Source organism: Gouania willdenowi, chromosome 20 (genome assembly GCF_900634775.1).
Source record: "Gouania willdenowi chromosome 20, fGouWil2.1, whole genome shotgun sequence".
NCBI classification, from domain to species: domain Eukaryota; kingdom Metazoa; phylum Chordata; class Actinopteri; order Blenniiformes; family Gobiesocidae; genus Gouania; species Gouania willdenowi.
Window position 1 is genome coordinate 11,394,054 of NC_041063.1, and position 21,528 is coordinate 11,415,581.

General features: G+C 41.7%; 1 protein-coding gene across 1 annotated transcript in view; it reads left to right on the forward strand.

The window, feature by feature from the left end:
- Window positions 1-21,528, forward strand: part of tmx3b (thioredoxin related transmembrane protein 3b) — a 62,230-nt gene that overhangs the window by 10,792 nt on the left and 29,910 nt on the right. The window contains exons 7-10 of the mRNA XM_028434872.1: window positions 136-235; window positions 349-426; window positions 2,132-2,198; window positions 12,506-12,604. Of these exons, the coding sequence (XP_028290673.1) occupies window positions 136-235; window positions 349-426; window positions 2,132-2,198; window positions 12,506-12,604 (344 nt within the window). The remainder of the gene's footprint in view (window positions 1-135; window positions 236-348; window positions 427-2,131; window positions 2,199-12,505; window positions 12,605-21,528) is intronic.

Below are 21,528 nucleotides of genomic sequence, written 5' to 3' on the forward strand. Positions count from 1 at the left end.
CGCAGGTTATTTTCTGTCCACAAGGTGGCGCCACTAGTTTAGGAATGATGACCAGTTCCCCACTGGATTGGTCATAGTGTCTGAATATTCATTTTATTAAATTAAGTAAATTATTGTTTGTATTTCTTACATCAGACCAGCTGTTCGGGCACTTCCCAGCAAGCACATGTTTGAGCACATGATAAAGCGACATGATGTGCTCTTTGTATACGTAGGAGGGGAATCTCCCCTTAAAGTAAGCTTATTATTTCTACACTTAATTACAAAAAAATGGTGGTTTTTGTTAATGCATTTCACCATTACTGCTTTTTTCCCATCTCCCGGTTGTGCTTTCTCTTCCCTTTGCAGGAGAAGTACAGTGACGTCGCTTCTGAGCTCATTGTTTATACTTACTTCTTCTCCGCATCAGAGGAGGTCGTGTCAGAGGTACTGCATGTTGTTTTTATCTCCAGAATGAGTAAATAAAAACATGTAAAAGGTTCACATAGATGTTCTTTTTTTCTGACTCTAGATCATCATCTATCTGATACTATGAGTGTAGTCCACACAGGTGCAGCATTCCATGCATATTATAAACATGAATAAGTAGAAAGAATTTAAGAATAAAACAGCATACGTAATTAACTTTGATCTGTATAAACTATAAATGCTCATTGGTATGTACTGTTTTTACACAATATAGTACAAATGGACCAATACTTCTGCTTTTTTTTGTTCAGTTGGTTTTGTGTGTTTAAAAACGATGATATATGGTATTCTTGAAGATGCAGAGAATGATTTAATTAACACAGGGTTCTCACTAGGAATTTTTCACAGTATAGGAGATCGTGTGGTGTGCGAGTGAGCGAGCGCTGCTGGCACGAAAAATCTTGACATTTATAACTCTTTGAGTGCCAAATTTAGTGCAGGAAAGCTAAAGTTGTTGTTTTTTTTTTATCTTTGTTACTGCCTTACTGTAAAGCTTTTTCTCACAAGGGGTAGGATCATGAGGTTATACTTCCTCCTTCACTTTTTTCGAACATATACAGGCTTCACTTGCAGGATTTTGTAACCATTTATTTTCCCTTTGCTTTGTTTGAGTAAAAACAATATATATGTTATCATTTCATTGTGGTGAATACACTGCTGTTGTGTTCATGTTTAAATAAAATTAAATCAAAACACACACTCATTCATTTTATATTTTTTTTATTATTTAGTTGATTGTCTTTGTTTAGATTATAAAGCACAATGTTTATATTGGATGCTGAATATGGGTTGCAAAGAGGAGGATGCACATAGTACAGCTTTAATCGGGCCAAAAAAAGACCTTACCCGGCCCGAACCTGTCCGACCCGAATGAAGCCGGTGTCTCTTTAAGCCTGAACACATTTCAACACAACTGTATTCACATCCGTGCGCGCACATGGAGAATGATCCATTGTGAGTTGTAAACATGACGAGCAGCTTCATGTATGCTACACGCTACGTGCTGGTTGAAGCTACACTCTTTGAGGCTCAAACGAGCATATAATATGTGGACGGTGATTACTGTTACGTAAGCAGAGGATGCACACAGGCAACATCTGGGGCAGCTAAAGGGATGCAGGGGTCCTCAGGTAAAGATGGAAGCATTCAAGCAAATCGCCTGTATTACCGGTAAATAGACGGTGCGGCTGTTGTGTGCGTTTCTCGGTTATGCAGAGTAAAGAGTTAAAACAACCCGTGCACGCCTGGGAGTCTCTTTTGTGTCCATGTGTGCAACAATTATTACGACGGTACTGATTAAAAAAGAAAAAAAACAGAGTCCTCCCTACATTGCTAAAAACAGAGCATGGGGGGCACCATTGCTCCATAGGGGATCAAAATGACAACGTCAGGGGCCCCTACGCTCAACAGCGCTGTCGAGAACCCTGTAACTGGTTTGAGATTTTATAGAAAACTTGATAACCTTCGTATAGTTTCCTCACCATTCTCACAATGTTAAACCTATTATCAGTGAACACTGGGGTTTTGAAACGATGGGCTGTTTAGAGCTTATATGGTGTTCAGTCTCGATCAAGATAACATTATTTTCAAGACTAACTGAGACAAAAAAATCAAGGTAGTAGAATATTTTGTTTAAAATTGAATTTATTTGTGTTTTTAACAGTCAGTGTCCTTGGCAGAGCTTCCTGCAGTTGTAGTCTTCAAGGATGGCTCCTATTTCACTTATGATGGTGAGTATGTGTCTGATGTCCTCTGTTGTTCTCTCAGCCTGCGAGTTTGGTTGTTTCTCTTATTTAGTCAGACTTTAAAGTGACAGGCCTGTGCAGAGCCCTCCCCTCCGTCTCCTCGTTAAATCCATGCATCTCGAGATGTCACTCTGTACTTTTCCTGTCCTTGCCGCAGTCTTTTCATCTTTCCTCGCCACACTGAGTTATTGGCGTGCCTGGGGCATCATAAAGCACCCAGGGCTCTGCCCGCTATTGTGTATGTGGTTAGGCCAAAGTTGTTGCGGTGGTTTTTGTCCGGGCGGACCCACATAGATCAGACTAGGGTGGGCCGAGGCAGACGTAAAGGAGACCACAGTGTAGGCCAAAGAAACCAGCATGAGCTCTTACTGTTTACACAGCCGGAGAAGAAGTGATTCTCTAAAATCCTTCAAGTCAAAGCAGAAAACAAATCTAATTTGACATAAAAGCTTTCTTGGTATCCAGTTGTAAAGCTCCTTCCTCACATTCTTTGCCTGTGCTGTGAGCCATGATTACAGGAGCTAACTTTAGAAACACAGCGCCAAGTAAAGGTATACATCACCACTGGTGCCTTGCTTTTCTACACTAACAATTATCATGTCTATGAATTAAATGCAAAGCTGGCTTTGGACTCTGAAATCATCAAATATTTCTTTTTTTTTTTTTTTTTTAATCTTGAAAATATATTCTAACAGAAAATATATGATATGCAATGGCAAAAAGAACTAATATAAATCTAACTGAAATGAAAGGTAAAGCAATAGAAATGGATACTTGGAGAGCAGCTTTTTTGTCCGTGTACCACTTTGCTTTTTGTCAAATCATGTGTACCCCCTTCATATCATAACCCTTAATTGTGTCTCGAACATGGGTTCCCTAAGGCCTAATCTACAAATTCAAAACAATGACTGTAATACAAAAACAACAAAAAAAAAACATGCAACTTTTGTCTCCATTTTAAAAAGTCTCCTTTGTAAAACGTAGCTAATTATTGTCCTATTGTCAGAAGTGTGATAACAGCATAAAATACTGTAATCCTGCTTCATTAAATTACAAGAAAATATAGTATTTTATTGACCAATAGTGCTGTTAATAATTCCAATTATTATGTGGACGCTATGGACAAAACTGTGTCCAAGCATTGGACACATCAAAGCGATTAGCAGACACCCCTGAGGAAGACTGGCATTTGACAGTCGATATATGTTTGGAGATCAAATTAAACTTCCTGACAAAAGTTGTCTGAATAGCTGAAACCATAACATATTGATAGCACTGTTAGTTTGTGGTGAATTTGTCCAAAAAGGGAACTCGGAAGATGTCACAATTATTTTGAAATTAATTATTATATCTTTCTGAGTACCCCCTGCAATGTGCTCCTGTACCCCTATTTGGGAACCACTGTTGTAGAGGATTACTTTGAAATAAAATATAGACATGTCAAGCAATCATTCATAACATTAGGAGGACCACCCGCGGTCAGCAAACAGATCTCGTTTATTGTCAACGTGGTTGGTGACACTGTCTTATATCTCGTTTTGATGCCTTATTTTCATTAACCTAAAAAATAGCATTAAATACCAAAGTTAGTTATATGCGAACCTAACTTTTCTTTGAATTTGTTAAAAAAACAACCCAAAAAACAGTTATAGTGATTGTCAATATTCTTTACAGTCAAAGTATGTCTGCTATTATGTAGCCTTTGGTGTTTGCTTGCGTTTTTTAAAATTGCGGATTTAAACAAGGTATTGGAAATCTCTGGAACACATTATCCTTGCAGATCTGTCTTTTTTTTTTTTTTTGTCTAAACTAAACCTCCAGCTTTGTATCAACAGTATCAACACAGTGGTTTGTTGTGATTGCACAAACAGGCAGCGTCCCCCTTTTGAGGAGCATTGTTAAAGTCTAGCACTGTGCAGAGCTTCATGAATTTTTAATTCATCAAGTCTTGACTTTTCACACCGGTCCACGGTAATGTGGAGTTTCACTCAGTGAGCAGCTTTTGATCATTGCGCATATGTGGGAAAGGTTAGCAGCTAACACGGTAGCACTGGGAGAAAACAGAAGAACGTGCTTTGGTAAAGACAATGGAGCTGTTGTTCCAGTATCAGTCATGTTGACCTGGAACACATACGACATAATTCTCGACACAAAACTTTTATATTTTTTGACAATACTGATTCTTGGTAAAAAAAAAAAAACTTGGCAACTCCCAGGCAAAAAGTCTTTGTACAGTAAAGTCAAAGTTGTGAAAGTGAGCGGATGCTAATATTTGTATCCAGGTTTTTACTAGGCCTGGGCAATATATCGAGATTCAAGAAAAATCAAGGTTTCTATTTTGGTGATATAGAAAAATACAGTGTGGTCTATATATGTATGTATGTATGTGTATATGTGTATGTGTGTATATGTATGTATGTGTATGTATGTATGTATATATGTATATATATATATATATATATACATACAATATAGCTTATTATCCCCCGCCACAAAATGTGGAGGAGGATATAGGTTTGAGCTCTGTGTCCGAGTTAAAGGGGACAACTTTTCTCCAAATTTGGTTAGCCTATCTTAAACAGTTTCTGTGTGTGCCTTCATGGTATCCATACCTTGATGGAGTTTGAAAATGAGAAGCGCGCAATAATTTTTTCCAAAGTTAATGCCCTTGTTTAGTTTTTTTTACTCTGTTCGAGGTATCTTCAAAGGGGACAGCTTTTCTTAGAAACCGTATAAGATAGTTAGTAATTTTAAATTCTGATGTGATAATATTTTCTTATGTATACATCCAAGTTCTTAGATTGAGGACATTTAGGAAATGACTGTCTTCTTGTTTTGTATTAAAATACTAAGTAACTTTTTCACCTTAGTAAATCCTTCTCATAGTCCCTGTGAGGGTAATACAAGTGTTTATGGGGTGATTGGGGGGGTCTTTCATCCCCCCTGCTGTCTCTGACCAGAAAACCGCACTCGCAACTTTCCTGCCTCCCACCCGGTGGCAAGACGTACTGCTTCACGGCAGCCCAATACAAACTGATGCTAGATTATTGTCCACAAATTCACTTTTTTCAAACTTCTATCATGGCGGAGCCAGGAAAAAAAGGCAGAGAGGATCTTTGCCTGAGGAACGGAGCAACTCCATGCAGTGACAGCTCAGCAACAATCACACAGCATTGATGTGTGCTGCTGCTGTCGTCGCGGCAACAGACACACCAGCGCTCCATCAGGCAGCACACACAAACATCCATCCATCTATCCATCCATCCATCCATCCGTCCATTTTCAGAGCTGCTTTGTCAACACACAAACAAACACATCACACACATTTCCACACTCCCTTCCGTATTACTCCCACATCATTCATTTATTTTACTTGTCTCTCTTCCTCATACTATTCACATGGTCACATGGGACTATATGTGTGAATGCACCCTTAGTGTCACTGTTGTGTTAGGATTTTTCAGTTATCGGTTGCTCCAGTCTTGGGAGAGCAAAGATACACGTAGCTGTGGGGTGGGGCTGGCGGCAGGGGGTGCGGAGTGTTGACGGCAGTGACATAACCAAAAGGGACCTTTAGGGGGAGTGCTAAGCGCAAGTTACTTTGTTCTGCTTTAAGAGTCGCTGCCTTTGCTACTTCTCAGAGCAGCATTTAAAGCACAACTGAGTGCGTCTTAACTCAGAACTTCCCTAAAACAAGCCACACTACAGAGCTCAATCACATATGCTGCGCCTTATAGGAGAAAAAGCCAAAAGTGTTACATATTGTGCAGTTGTCTGTTTAAAAAAAAAAGTGCCTTTGTGGCATTTTGCACCAGCAAATTTAACCCTGAATTGTCTTTCTGACTTTATTGGGGTAAAAATATCGAGATTCACATTTTATATTGCTATTTTGAGACAAAATATAGAGATTTGTGAATTGGTTCATATCACCCAGCCCTAGTTTTTACCTGATATATTGATATCTTTGGAAAATGTAAGTAGGCACAAGTCAGTGTGAGTGTTAAGATGTATAAGCCAGTATACTGTAGTAGTTGGCCTAATTAAGCTGTTACAGACTTTGGCAGAGTAACATCACAGGCAGAAATGCAATAGACAAATACAATAGAATTTTTATTATAAAACTAGAAAAAATAAAGAAATGTTTTACGTTTCTGAGTTCCACATCAGAGCTCTGGCCTTGGATTATTGTGCTTGTAAATTCTCTATCTAAAAACTCAGCAGCAGGAATTTCTATTGCTAAACAAGAAACCAATGTTGATACCACGCCCTTTTCCTGTTAGGATTCCACTGAGCTGCTGCTAAACGGACTTTGTTTGTCAGGGCTGATGTTGTCCAGCAGAACAAATGTTTTTTTTTTTCTCCACACATTCCATGTTATTGATTAGAACTTTTCACACATCACATCATATTTATAACCAGGATAGCTGTAACACCTGGACAAAATAAGAAGAGAAAAATAAATTTGTTTCTGGTTCCTTTGGATTATATATATATATATCAAGGAACATAATGTTCTTAGTAAAAACAATTTTGTGAAACCAATCCTGAATCTGCCTTTATTGAAATATAAAATTGTGAAGAGGCTTGCACATTTGTGTGGACCAGGAAATAAAATTAACAGAATTGTACACATTGAGACAATCTGAATTGTATGTAAAGCCACAAACAAAATGAGGGAATTTGGTAAATCAGATTTCTCTTTGGACTGACAACAACCCAGTAGAGTCATTACACTTCTGTAATGCTGTCAAGATGAACCTGAAAACTAACAACAACTTAGTTTAATCTCTATCTTAGCAACAGCTATACACTATTATATTTGGAGGCATTCATATTGGTTGTTGATTTAATTCCAAAAAGTCTGGGATTACTAAAAGTACAACTACCTAGTCAGCATTAGCATCAATGTTAGCCTGATGCTAACACCTTCTAGCGTTTAGCATTGCTTCGTCCGTGTTAATAAAATAAACTGATATAAGTTCATCCAATGGGTGTGATTTGACAAATATAAGCATTCAACCTAGTTTAAGAATTACTGCTTAGCCTAATTTAAGTTTAGCTCGAGTAAAAAAAAAAGGAAAAGAAAGTTGCTAGCTTGCTACTTTTTTTTTACCACAACCAAAAACAAATTATTTATTTTTTAGATTAATTATAGTGCCTGTAAGAATTATTTACTATTATTTTTCTATGTTTGTGCCTGTTCTGCTAATTAGTTTTTGTGTTTTTTTTGTAGTTTTGTGAGTCAAAGCCCACATTTCCTCAGCCCAGGTACATTCACAGTGACAGTAAAGCACAAGTTCAAGGAGCCTGAGCAGTGAGCTTGTTGTTTTACATTTCTAGTTTTTCCCTCTGTAGTGAAGGCTGAGGCAGGCTGTCTTGTCATTGTACGGAGCATTGTGTTGTGAGTAACAACACCTCCATCTTCCCCTGTTTGAGTCATCTTTGATGAGACCTCATCCACCCGCTCCCGCTGTTCTCCCTCCGGCTCCGCCTCTATTTGCATTGCCTTGGAGGTCTTCCGTGCTATTAACCTTCATCCTTGAAATGTGTCAGCGCTCCTTTCCAACCTCCTCCCGCTCCAATCTCTGACACTGGATCATCCTATCTCCACCCACTGTCTGTATTCATTCTTCCTCCTTTTCTTTCTCTCATCTCCCACTGTGAGAACTCGGGGCTTGACGGGCTCCTGTCGTGCACTTTGGAGACTGAAGTATGCGCCCAGGACAAGAACGGTCTCATTTGTTTCAAGGTGAAGCGGGTTTAGTTGTTGTAGAGGTTCATCAGGCCTCAGAATCACAGCATGGGGCCTTTAGCTCTTTCCATTTTTTTGTTCCTGGGAAGAATATCAGGCATCTGCATGCTGATTGTAAAGCCTGCACATCTGTGGAAATAAATGTCAAGAACGTCTCGCAGCAACAAAAAAAAAGCAATTACGTCTTAAAAAATCTATTCCAATTCAATTATGATTATAGTGACCAGCATTTTTCCCCAATTACAATTCAATTTCAATTATGTTGTATCCTCAAATTCAATTACAATTACTTTATCAATTACTAAAGTTCAATTACAATTAATCACAATTACTGAGCCTGAAATAAATGACCTTGTTAGCCTTCTGTTAGCATCTCTCATGATAACGGTTCCTAAATCAGCTGTAAAAAACATTAAAAGCAAATATTTATCATCTAATTTCTTTCCTATCTATTGGTTACCTTGTTAGGCTTCATAATCAATGAAAATATAGGTTTTAATATTTTTGGTGTGGGAGTCTGAGCCTTTTTTGTGTCAGTATACCACTAGATTTGACAGTTTTGTAAATGGTAAAATGTGGGAAAGCTTGATATGAAACATACAGTATTTTGATAATTAACTGTATGTCTAGAACTGTACATAGAACTGTAGCATTGTTTCCTCGTTTTGTGTTAAATTATAATTGACAATTTCGATGTAATTTTCATGGCAATTACAAAGTTAATTATCTGAACTCAATTACAATTTAATTACAACAGCAACAGATTTGTCAAATTACACTGATGACAAGTGTAATTAATTATCAATTACCTAATCACAATTATAATTGACCCCGACCCTGATCTGTAGCAGTGCAGCGATGTAATTCAAATAGTAATATAAACTACAGCCGTTTGAGTCGAAAGCATGTTCCAAATCCATGTTGTCATGTTCTGTGTTATTCCTCTACCTCCTCCATGGCTTAGCAGTAAAAGATTCATGTTAGAAGTCATCATTGTTCTTGTAATTACTGTAATAGTAGCAGAGAGGTCACTACTAGCATATTAACATGTGATAATGAGGTCCTGTTTAGGTTTGACATCAATTACCAGCACCCTGTAGCTGCTCTAAGCGGGAGAAAAACAGTGATGTTGAAGCTGCCTCACTGCACCCTTTTTACACCCTCCAGAGAGACAGTCTGCTTCTTGTTAGTGGGTTGCCTCCAGATGTTAAGGCAGCACAAACATGTGGTTTCACAACCAGGAAGGATTCCTTTCCCTTACTTCACTTTGTTTGTTGTGAAGCAAGGGATCTAATTTTTATTTACTCCCGATGCTGCAGCTGATTTATGCATTAGCCTTGACTCTCTTTAGATCTGTTCCAATTCATTTCTTTTAAAAATATAGTTTTGGTTGAAACAAATGTGTTATTTGTGTCTATTTTGTTTATTTGAAATTAGGGATAACGATTCATTCAACTCCCGATACAATTCGATTCACGATACTGGGTTCACGATAGGATTCTCTCACGATTTATTTTACAAAATGACAAATGGTGACTGAAAAATAATCCTTTATTTTTTTCGGGAAAAAACTAGAAAATACTGTACTATTTTCCTTTTATTTTTCATTGTCAAAAGAATCCCTTGATAAACTATTCAAAACAATGCAATTCAACTAAAAATAAATCTTGAATGAAATAAAGGAATAATACAAATGAAGAAGAACCCTATTAATTTAAATTCTGGTTCTATAGTAAACAATGCAAAACTGCATAATAATTCCTTTTCTTTTTAAAAGTGCAACTGAAAATGTATTTTGTGTCTTAACAATTGGACTTTAAAAAAACCAGTCATTGCACTGTATTTACATTAGATATTTGTTTGGACCAGCAGAGGGCACTGGTAACCCAGTGGTCGGTTGGCATGCAGATATTCTTGCAGTGAAGAAGAGATGCTATGCGCTAGCAGACAGAGCTAATAGAAAAACTTGACTTTTATAGATATGCACGTAATATTACAGATATTCTTTCAGTGCTAAAGGGTTAAGGAATCATTTATGAACATGTTTAAGAGTAGAGGGCAACCAGAAAGAGAGTAGTAGGAGATTCCGGCCGCCACCTACGCTTCTGGACAAGAGAAAAAAAAAAAGTACTGCGATTCCATCTTCAGAGTATCAATATGAACCGTGATACCTATGAATCGATTTTTAACTGCCTTACGATTAATCGTTACATCCCTATTTAAAATGCTTAATAACTGAGAAAATTCGGCCAAGCGGACTGGCTTAAGTGACACGTGAGTTTTTAGTGAACAATCCTTCGGGAACTAAAATATCTTGTCATCTGCTAACAGCCGCTGTTATACTGATGAGCCAACTACACTTTTTAGATTTTAACTGTGAAGAAGAGGTTTTGTTGTTTTGTAAAACGGTAACAAATCATTTTTGGGGGGGGGGGGGGGGGGGTTTGTAAATTTATGAAAGTTTAGATAGACAGATAGAAGCTTTATATTCATCGTACAACATATACTGTACATGAATGTCCCTCTCGAAGAATGGGGAATGACATACTACACACACCTGAATAAAATATTGAAATATAAATATATAATACTCTGATACTCAGCACACAATTTTCATATGCTATATACATTAACATGATAACACGCAATATAAAAATGTAAAACTGACCTGTATATTTTATCATATTTGAGTTAATGTCTAGAAGTTTGGGGAAATTGACACATGACTAACATACAACCGTTTGTCATAATACAAAAAAGAGCCATCAGACTGATACATAACGAGAACACACAAATGGATTATTCTTAAAAATGCCAGATTTAAAACTCCCAGATCTCATCCAACTCAAAACTGTCCAAATGATTTATAAAGCAAGGAAAGGTTCACTTCCAAAAGGGTTGCAGAAAATGTTTTTAGAGAGAGAAGGGGAAGATTTTTAAGAGGAAAACTACATTTCAAGATACAATCTGCTAGAAGAACACTGGAAAGGATGAGTATAACAATAGCAGGGGTTAAATTATGGAACTGCCTAACGGATGAAATAAAACAAAGCACCTACATAAACCAATTTATAAAGCTTTTTAAGACGTACAGTAAGTTACATTATTTTTTATGTGTGTGATATTGTGTAGAGAACTTTATTTTGTTGTGATGGGGTAGGTGTGTATAAACTTTGCTTTAACGTACACCCTTTTGGCCGTGTTGTTTGTTCTGTTTTTGTTTTCCTGAAGACTGCCAAAATAAAATTCCAACTCAATAAATAAATACGGCACAGATATAGTGAATTGCACTTGTATGTGAATTATTGATAGACATAGATTTGTGATGGCTCATGTAGTTAGAGTCATGGGAGGATTTTTAGGCCTGACTAGCAGACTTACTACGCCACTCACTTTTTTCTTTTTCGTCTTGTTGTGTACACTAGTTAAAATCGCTACTCCTCTGTTATTCGAGAACGGATCGGGTTGAAATTTGGTAGGTATAATCTATGGATGTGTGTGCATCGACGCTAGTGCCCGATTTTTGATTTGGGCCCCAAGGGGCCTCTAAAGAAGAAAAAATTTACATTTCTTATTTGCACATCAAATGTTACGATTACGGTTAGTGGTACCCAATCATTGGCACATACCAATATATGAATGGGACCTATTACCCCGTATGTGTCACGGGGGCGCCTGGGGGACCCCGTTCTTCAAATGACTACTCCTCAGTTAGTGCTTGTTAGATCGGGATGCAGTTTGGTATGAATACTCTATGAATTAATATTATGAGACGCTTGGAGCCCTTTAAAAAAAAAAAAAAAAAAAAAAAAGGGTTCATTGGCCCAACCCCCATTTCCGGTAATTTCGAAATTTATGGGAACACAGTCGTGTGATATATCACTTCAAAGCTAATTGAACGTAGATTACGATTATGCCTTAGGGGTCCAGTGGCCCACCCCCTTTTGCAGGCAATTTCCATTAAAGTGCTTTTATTTATTTATTTGTGAGTCAAATATTGTGACAGTTGGTGGTACTGAATCATTGACACATACCAGTATATGAATGGGGCCCATTCCTCCGTATGTGCCACGGGGGCGCCGGGGGCCCTCATTTTTCAAATGACTTCTCCGTTAATGCTTGTTGAATCGGGCTTTAATTTGACATGGACGTTCTACGAGCGGATGTCAAGAGCCTCTCGGAGACTTTTTTGAAAGGGGGGATGGTAATTTCTAAATTTATCGGAACATAGTCATGTGATATATTGTGATAGGCAATTCAAAGTAGATTACCATTTTACCTCGCACAATTTAATTTGTTTGACTCTGTGGAACCAAGTCATTTCACTGAATTCTCAGGAACGTGCTTTGTGGTGTGGCCGTAGTTAAACATAACTTGTATCTGGTTTATTACGTGCATGAATTTCTGGAATAAATGTTTAAATACCTGATGTTCTCACACTCCAGTCAGCGATACACTGCTTCTGTTACAGGCAGCCTGTGCGCTGAATGTGGAGAGGCTGCTCTTTGCTCTTTTTAAAGGTTCTGTCTCCTTGTCGCAGAGTACGAGGACGGCAGCTTGTCATCGTGGGTGAACAAAGAGCGCTTCCTGGGATACCTTCAAATTGATGGCTTTACGTTGTACGAGCTCGGAGAAACAGGTAACTCAGACGACTGTTATACATAATGCACATTCTCTGCTCTTAAAGTTATTTTTAAAGTGAATTCTGTAAAGGTCAGGGAGCAGGGAAGTGCTTTTCAGCACTGTTCAGTTTCCACTTTCTGGAATGTTCTGTACTAAGTGCTGTTTTTTATTTCAATACACAAAAACACATTTGTTTTAAAAAGGTCACAAAAAATCTGACTTAACTTTTAATTTGTGCTTTGTGAACAAAGCGATCACAATATTTTTTATTGCACATTAGGAATAATGTGAGTGAAATAATGTGCAATATTTTCATCCCTCCAGTGATGAAAAATAACATAATTAGTTGTATAAGCTCATTTATTATTTTCATTGACTCAGTCATATGCCAAAATCTGTTTAAATTGGAAAAACTTAGCTTCTTGTGTCAAATATTGTTAGGAAATTAATAGTCTGTAATTAATTAAATACATTTTTTAAATAGAGTCCCACCTCTTATATATACAGTATATATATACACGCACACACGCACACACACACACATCACAGGGATGTCCACAAGCATAGGCGGCGGGCGGAATCGCCTACTACTCTCTTTCTGGCCGCCTTCTACTCTTAGGCTCATAAATGATTCCGTACCCCTTTCGCGCCGAAAGAATCGTCAAAATCCATGAAAGATGGTTTGCACAGTTCAAGCAACTTTTGCATCGCTGTTTTGGTGGCCATTTTCTAAATCTCGTACAAAGTCTCGCGAGAGTTCATCTCACACTCCACCAAGCAGCAAGCCTGGCGAAACCAGCGGTATCTAGTGATACCGCCGTTTCTCAAGTCGAACAGGACAAACGTCATAACCTCAGCGCCAAGCAGTATCAAATCGAAGAGTTACGAATGTAACTATGGTTCTATGAATCCCGAATGACCGCCAGAGGCGTTGCTTTAAGCACTGAATATTCCCCTTCACGCATGCGCAGTGCGAGTATGTATACCAACAATGTCACCCGTGACCCCTGGATGACCCAGAGGAAGTTTATATCTTCCGGTATCACTCCAGGGTACTTTCCTACAGAATCTTCTCGCGAGCACACGAGGGTTCTGAGTGACAAAGAGCTCTGGCGGTCATTCGGGATTCATAGAACCATAGTTACATTCGTAACTCTTCGTTCTATTTCATCCCTGCTGACCGCCAGAGGCGGTGCTTTAAGCACTGAATGACTTATACCAGAAAAGAATCCTGCTTACCACCCTTCAGTGTGTACGGTCAGAGGACAGCCAATGGATGGGGTGTGGCTACATTCACCCTGTAGAATCTGGAGAAAGGGCCTGGCGACGCCCATGAGGCCGCAGCACAGATGTCCTCCAGGGGCACTCCCCTCAGGGCAGCCCATGACGTAGCAACACTCCTGGTAGAGTGGCACCGCACACCAGATGGGATGAGACGGTTACTTGCCCGATTTGCATGGGCAATCACATCGACAATCCAGTTGGACAGGCGCTGCTTGGAGACAGCACCACCTCTGTTAGGGCCACCATAACAAAGAAAGAGCTGATCAGACCCCCGAAAACCTACAGTAGCTGCAATGTAGGCTTCCAGGGCGCGCACTGGGCACAACAGGTCAGACTGAACCTCTGGCTTCACGGAAGAAGGGTTGAACCGTGCCAGCCGAATGGGCTGGTTGAGGTGAGCGCGAGACAGCACTTTAGGGAGAAAAGCTGTGTTCGGCCGCAGAGTGACTCCCGAGCCGTACGAATTCCACCTCAGACATGTGTCGCTGATTGACAGGGCGTGCAGCTCACTGACACGCTTTGCGGAGGAAATGGCCAGAAGGAACGCAGTCTTAAGGGTAACCCACTTCAGCGCTGCTTATGCCAAGGTCTCAAACGGTGGAAGGCACAATGCCTCCAGCACCAGGGGAAGATCCCATGTGGAGTCCTTGTGGGGCTCTCGGAGGATGCAACCTCCAAGCTCTTCTCAAAAAAAGGGACACCAGCTTGTGGCTACCAATCGTGCCATTGTCGACCATTACATGTCTGCAAGATATTGCTGCGACATAGACTCTCAGCGTTGAATGAGAAAGCCCTTTGTCCAGAAGGGACTGGAGAAAGTCCAGAATAGCTTGCACAGGGCAGTGCACAGGGTCCACCTCCCGCCTTGTACACCAGTCGGAAAACAGTTTCCATCTGTTCTCATACTGGAGGCGAGTAGACGGCGCTCTTGCATTCATTATAGTATATCTAACTGGGTCGGCACAGACGCTCAGGAGTGTCTCGGGGCCGCCCAGTGGCCAAACGCACAGTTGAAGGAGTTGTGGATTGGGGTGCCAAATCCGCCCGGCCAGTTGGGACAGGAGATCCCTCCTGTCGGGAAGGCGCCACGGTGCGCCGTGACAGAGGCTGTGCAGCAACGGGAACCAGCTCCTTCCTGGCCAGAAGGGAGCTACAAGCAGGATCCTGTGGCCCTCCTGAAGGACCCTGTGGAGTACCAGTTGAATCAGAGGAAACGGAGGGAAGGCATACAGGAGGCCATCCGGCCAAGGATGAGCCAATGCGTCCTGGCCGAGAGGACTGGTTGTCTCGACCCACTGCCCTCTGTGGTTCTCCTTGGCCGACTGCTCCGAAGCAAAGAGGTCCACCTCTGCCCTGCCGAATATGCTCCATATAATGTTCGTTTCCTCCGGGTGGAGGTGCCACTCCCCTGACGGAGGTTTCCGACGGGAGAGGAAGTCCGCCAAGTGGTTCTGCTCTCCTGGTATATGTGTTGCTCGTTTACTGATCAAGCGGAGGGCTGCCCATATCAGGAGCCCCCTTGCCACTTCCAGCAGCCGTGCAGACTTGGTACCGCCATGATGGTTTATGTGATACACTGTAGACGTGTTATCTGACCGCACAAGGACATGCTTGTCCCTCAGATGCGGCACGAAGTGCTTGAGAGCTAGGTGAACCGCACGCAGCTACAATACATTGATGTGTGCACCTTGGTCTTCCACAGGCAAACGCCCCTGGGCCGTCCTGCTCTGCCACACCGCACCCCATCCTGAAGGGCATGTGTCTGTGGTAACGGCCTCCCTGCGAGATGGAACGGAGCCTATAGGAACGCCTCTGAGCAAGTAAGCCCGGTCCCTCCACGGAGCCAGGGCGCAAAGACACTGTTGTGAGACCTTGAGCCTCCTGCTCCTGTGCCGCTTGGCATCCAAGTGAAAACTGTTCAGCCACCTCTGCAGCGGGCGCAGCGACAGCAAGCCCAGAGGAACTACCCCCGAGACTGACGTTAGCTTGCCCAAAAGACGGAGAAAAGAAACATAGGTCAGCCAGCTGCCCTCCCTGAATAAGGCGAGCTGGTGAAAAATACCGTCCACACGGTGGGGGGAGGGTTTTGCCGTCATAGTTACACTGTTCACTAAAACCGCAATGAAAGTTGTGACCCGGGATGGCACCAGGCAACTTTTTTCCACATTCACCTTGAGTCCAAATCGAGTCACATGGGACAGGAGACGCTCTGTGTCTTGTGACGCCTGGACCCGGGATGGAGCACAGATCAGTCAGTCGTCCAGGTATGGGAGAACCTTCAAGCCCCGAGACTGTAGAGGTGCTAGGGCCGCAGACACACACCTTGTGAAGACCCTTGGGAAGAGAGAGAGGCCGAAGGGCAGCACCCTGAACTGCCAGCGGCGGCCGCGGTATGCGAAGCGCAGAAACTGCCTGTGTTGCTGAGCAATTGGGACGTGAAAGTACGCGTCCTTGAGGTCTATCGATGGGAACCAGTCCCCATGAGCCACCGTTCTGAGGACATCTGCTGTGGTCAGAATGTGAAAAGGTATGACCTTCAGAAATTTGTTCAACCCTCTGAGGTCTAGGATTGGGCGGAATCCGCCTGTTTTTTTGTCACTAAAAAGTACGTTGAGTAGAACCCCCGGTGACCTGACCCAGGGTCTACAGGCTCAATGGCGCCCTTGGCCAGGAGGGCAGACAGCTCCTGGTCTTATGCGAGAACCTTTGCCGGGTCGCTGATGGATGTCATTCTAACCCGGCCGGATGTGGGGGGCCGACGGCGGAATTGAAGTTTGTACCCGTAGGTTAGGGTGGTGACCACCCACGGGTCTGAAGCATGAGTAGCCCACTGTTGGAGCTGCTGATGCGAAAAAAGTCCGACCGCCGGCCCCAAAGCCTCAATCTCTGCCCCCCCGGCCCCTCGGGGCCCTAGTGGGAGGGCGGAAAGGCTCTGGAGCTCGAAATTGTCTGGGGGCAGGCGAGCAGAACCCCGAAAATCCCGGACTGGTCTCCGTGCGGGATGCTGGGCATCACGATGACCAGTGGAGTGAGGTGTCGAAAGCATGTGGCTGCGAAAAACCGCCGGGGGGCCCCTCAGCCTGCCGGCCGGGGGTCTATCAGGAGGAGGCATCCGGCTAAGCCCGGCAAGCTGCTGCCTGGTTTGCCCCACCTGGATGGTCCGTTCCAGCGCTTCCTTGGCTGCTGGACCAAATATCTCCCCTGGTTCGACCGGGAGGCTGCGCAGCATTCTCCTGGCTGCCTCTGTTAAGTTTGACTGGGACAGCCAAACCTGACGACGAGCTTGGACTAAGATGGACATTATTCGCCCAAAAGCCTCCAATGAGGCATCACAGAAGGTGATCGCATCGGCATGTACACCGCCCTCCTGCAGTGAGGCTGAGAGGGCCAACATGAGGTGTGATAGGGAGTTTTTCGTGCTCCAGCATCATAAGCCCTTGTGAGAACGTCATCGGTTATTCGACACTGGGGTCGAGGACACCTAGCATCCCTTCGAAGTGCTTCATCTGGGGACACAATAAGAGAAGCGATGGCAGGCTCGATGGGCGGAGTGCGATCCAGGCCGGCCCCCGCTGCATCATGCATGGCTGCCAGGGTCCACCCACCTGCAGAGAGACGGGAGCAAGCCTTACTGTTCCTCCAACAGGACTGCAACTCCCTCAGATAATCCTCTGAATGTGGAATAGCGAAAGCTGTGGGGGCAGGCCTGCGCCTGAAGAAGGCGCTTGCAGATGCTGCCTCTGCCTGCTGTGGGACAACAGTGTGCAGCCGCTGTAGAGCCAGGCGCATGACAGCGCACATGGAGTTGTCTTCCACCTCGGCCCCTAAACTGTGATTCGAGGAGTGGGAGACCTGCTCAGACACCTGGGATCCGACATCCAAATTCTCCCCATTATCACAGAAATGGCTAGCCGAAGCAGCCAAAGAGAGTGTATCCTCCTCGGGCAGCAGCGTTGGCATTGGGGGAGAGAGTGCGACATCAGCTACCAGGGGAATAGCCGGCTGGCTGTTGGCCAGCAGGGATCTCATCTGAGCCAATTCAGCAGACAGCTGCTCAACTTTAGATGATAACCCACTATGGTCAGACTTCGTTCTCTTCCTGGAGGGGGCAGCTGCCGCAGCCTCTGCCCGCCTCTTGGAGCGTGTCTGACGGGTCGGAGGTGGCTGGCCTGGGGGGAAGTCGACTACGGCTACTGAGCCTTCCACCCCCGCCAACCTGGCAACCCTGGCCGCCCGAGGCAAGTAGCTGCAGTTCATGCAGGGATTGCCTGACAGCGCCTCCCCCAGGTGCTCAGGGCCAAGGCATGTGGGGCATAGGTTGTGTCCATCCTCTGGCTGTAAAGAAACCCCACAAGATGTGCAGATATGTGAGCCATCCATCGTAGCTTGACTGAGAAGTCACTGATTTCAACACAGGTATTCAACAAAGGAAGTACCCTGGAGTGATACCGGAAGATATAAACTTTGTCTGGGTCATCCAGGGGTCACGGGTGACATTGTTGGTATACATACTCGCACTGCGCATGCGCGAAGGGGAAAATTCAGTGCTTAAAGCACCGCCTCTGGCGGTCAGTAGGGATGAAATATAACAACTTTTTATAAATGTTCAGTAATCTTCTTGCTCTTTTTGACATGTCAGACCCTTAAATTGCAGAGCATGCAACATCAATTCCAACGTCCTTAAACCGGATACGTGCTTACTTTTGTCTAACAGTAAAAATTGCTGCAGAAGACTGCAGAACAATTTCCAATAGAGGGAGTAACTCCTCTTCTTTGTTTAATGTTTATTGAAATAGGATCCCGAATAGTCTTTAACCTGGTGAAGTCTATTCTCAACAAAAGTAACAAGACAATTTACGGAATCACAAGAAAATTTACAAAAATCACAAGGAAAATTAAAACAACGCCCTTCATAAAAATCAAAATGAATAAATAAGTTAAATCTTTTACTTATTCAACATCAACTAAAACAGAAGAACGTCATTCAACATCTTTACAGCTTGTCAAACTAACATCAGATCTACATTCATACAAATGAATCTATTTACTAAGTGATGAGTATGATTTCCTTTCTAATTACAGCTTTCTTTAGTTTATTTTTAAAGCTTAGTGTCTTAGCAATTACATTTAGATGTGACCGTTCTGTACATTGCCATCTTTCGACCGTGGCTCAGGTGGTAGAGGGGTTCGATCCCTGTCTGTGTCGAAGTGTCCTTGGGCAAGACAGTGGTCAACTAGCGCCTTGCATGGCAGCTCAGTCCCATTGGTGTGTGAATGTGAGTGTGAATGAACTGATGTGTAAAGTGCTTTGAGACTTCAGTGTAGGGATAAAGCGCAATATAAATCAAGTCCATTTACCATCGGCAAAGGTTGAGTTAAGTGATTGCTTAGGGCCTGTCTGGTATCATAGCTATGCCTATCCTTAATCCGTAACAGTTGGTAAAACAAAGTGCCGGGTTTACCAGAAGTATAAACCTTTCTCATGAACAAAATAACACTACATGCCAGTCTGTCCTCCACCATCTTCCAAGACAGCTCTTTGTGTAATCTTAACTCTGGCTCTAATGGAACAGCGGAGAGCAAGGTGTGCCGCTCTGTTCTGTGTGACTTGTAATCTTGCCAGCTCTTGTTTTGAGGCACATGATCAAACTGTTGGGCAGTCATCAAGATGAGACAAAACTATAAATGTCATTAATAATTTAACAATTGATTCATTTAGCAAATACGCGCTTCCTCTAATACTGGATATATTACTACTCATTTTAGACACAATATTACCAATATGATAGACCAAGACAATGTTTCAATAATAGTCACTTCCCAACAGTTTGGCTTTTCTGGCCTGTTCTATAGCAACAGCCTGCACAGAAACATTTGTTATTATGAATGCCGAAGGACCACGTAAAAGGCTGCTCTTTAGGCAATTTATCTCAATTTTCACTATTGATTTTTTTATACAAATGATCTTTCTAACATTGTGCAAAGATCCTGAGAAAGAAAATGTTCACTTGTTTGTCATATGTCAGCTGTAGAGTTCATGAATTATATAATGTTTTCAGTTAAACAATTTAATATACTTCTATATACAACTATAATTGATGCACATATACAAATGTGCTTTAAATGAGCACATTTTGGACATTTCATTCTAAATTTAAAATATCCTTCATTTGACATGGACGTCTAAGTGGTCAATGGAACATTTTCAGCTTTAAGTTGTTGTTTTCTTACAATTCTCCTTTTTAGAAGTGTGTTCACTCCACTTTGATATGTTGACAAACTATATATAATATGTGGGTCAGAATGAACACCTAAACTCACACACCTGGGATACAAGAGTGAGTCTAATATTTTTGCTTAGTCTGTGTGTGTAATGTGAATTTTTTTAGATTTAGTTGGAAATAACTCAACAACTGGATTGGAATGTGAATTATGACCCTTAAAAACAACCTTTTTTGCTTTGCAGCTATAGAGTTAAACATTGTCAAAATGTTGACTAGAAATATCCCTTTTCTGAAGTATTTACAGCTATAAAATGCCATGCAGAACCTTATATTTTGTACACATTTGTAAACGTGATGTTCAGCTTGATATTTGGATCATTTGTTCCCACTTAAAACCTCAAATCTTTAAATTATAACCGCAATGTTGCAATAGATCGCCTTGAAAATGTTGAAAACAAAAGGTTACAGTGATCTGTTACTTTGCAGCAATATAAAAGGTTTCCTTCACCCCTCCTGATAATGATATGTTGATTATTCCTGCAGCACAGCAGAACATTTTGGGCACTTTAGGTCTTCAGAGACTAAACAAACATATTTATGCACATTTCCACAGGTGGAATTCCCATGAAGCTGTATTATATATTCATAAAACACAACTAAACCATAAATTACTGTTTTTATAGGAACACTTTTTTTCCCTGCAATGCATGCAGTCAGAGATATTTCTAGCTTGTCATGTGATGATAATATATAGTGTTAGTTAAGAGGTGGCGTATCGAGTTGTGTGTGAAAATTGTCACTTTTGGTACGTTGAAACAATGTCCATGCATGACCAACAGGGGGCAGTGTAGCCCTCTCATCTAAGCACTGCTTTTTCTCACAGACATATACAAACACTGCTGCTAATTGGAGCTGATGTTATTATGCGGCGCCATCTTTCGCGCTGCTATAGTGCATTATGTTTATGGAAGGTTGAACTATTAATTATTCATTTGTCAAAATATATTACGTTTTCCATTACATATGTTTGACATGTTGGACAGAGAGAGATACAGATAAAACCAAGGAATTGTGTAGGTATGTGTAGGTCTTCATTTAGATGATATTTTGTATTATTTGTGCGAACAAAAAGGGAAGAATGTCATGAACAATTTTAAACAATGTCTTTCCTCAAAAAAAACAAATGTCAATCAAGTTCTTTTAAAAATTGTATTTAACAGATTTTTTCATCAATCTATCATCTATTTATGTATACAGAAACAAGAAGAATAATATACACTACACTACATTTCACATGCATATTAAATACTGTCAATTCAATATGCAGGAATCTCATATAATTTATTTTACTAGTGAGCTGTGTAACATATGAGGTAGCATTACATGAGCTGTTTTATTTATGTATAGAACCTGGACACTGAGGAGCAGTGGT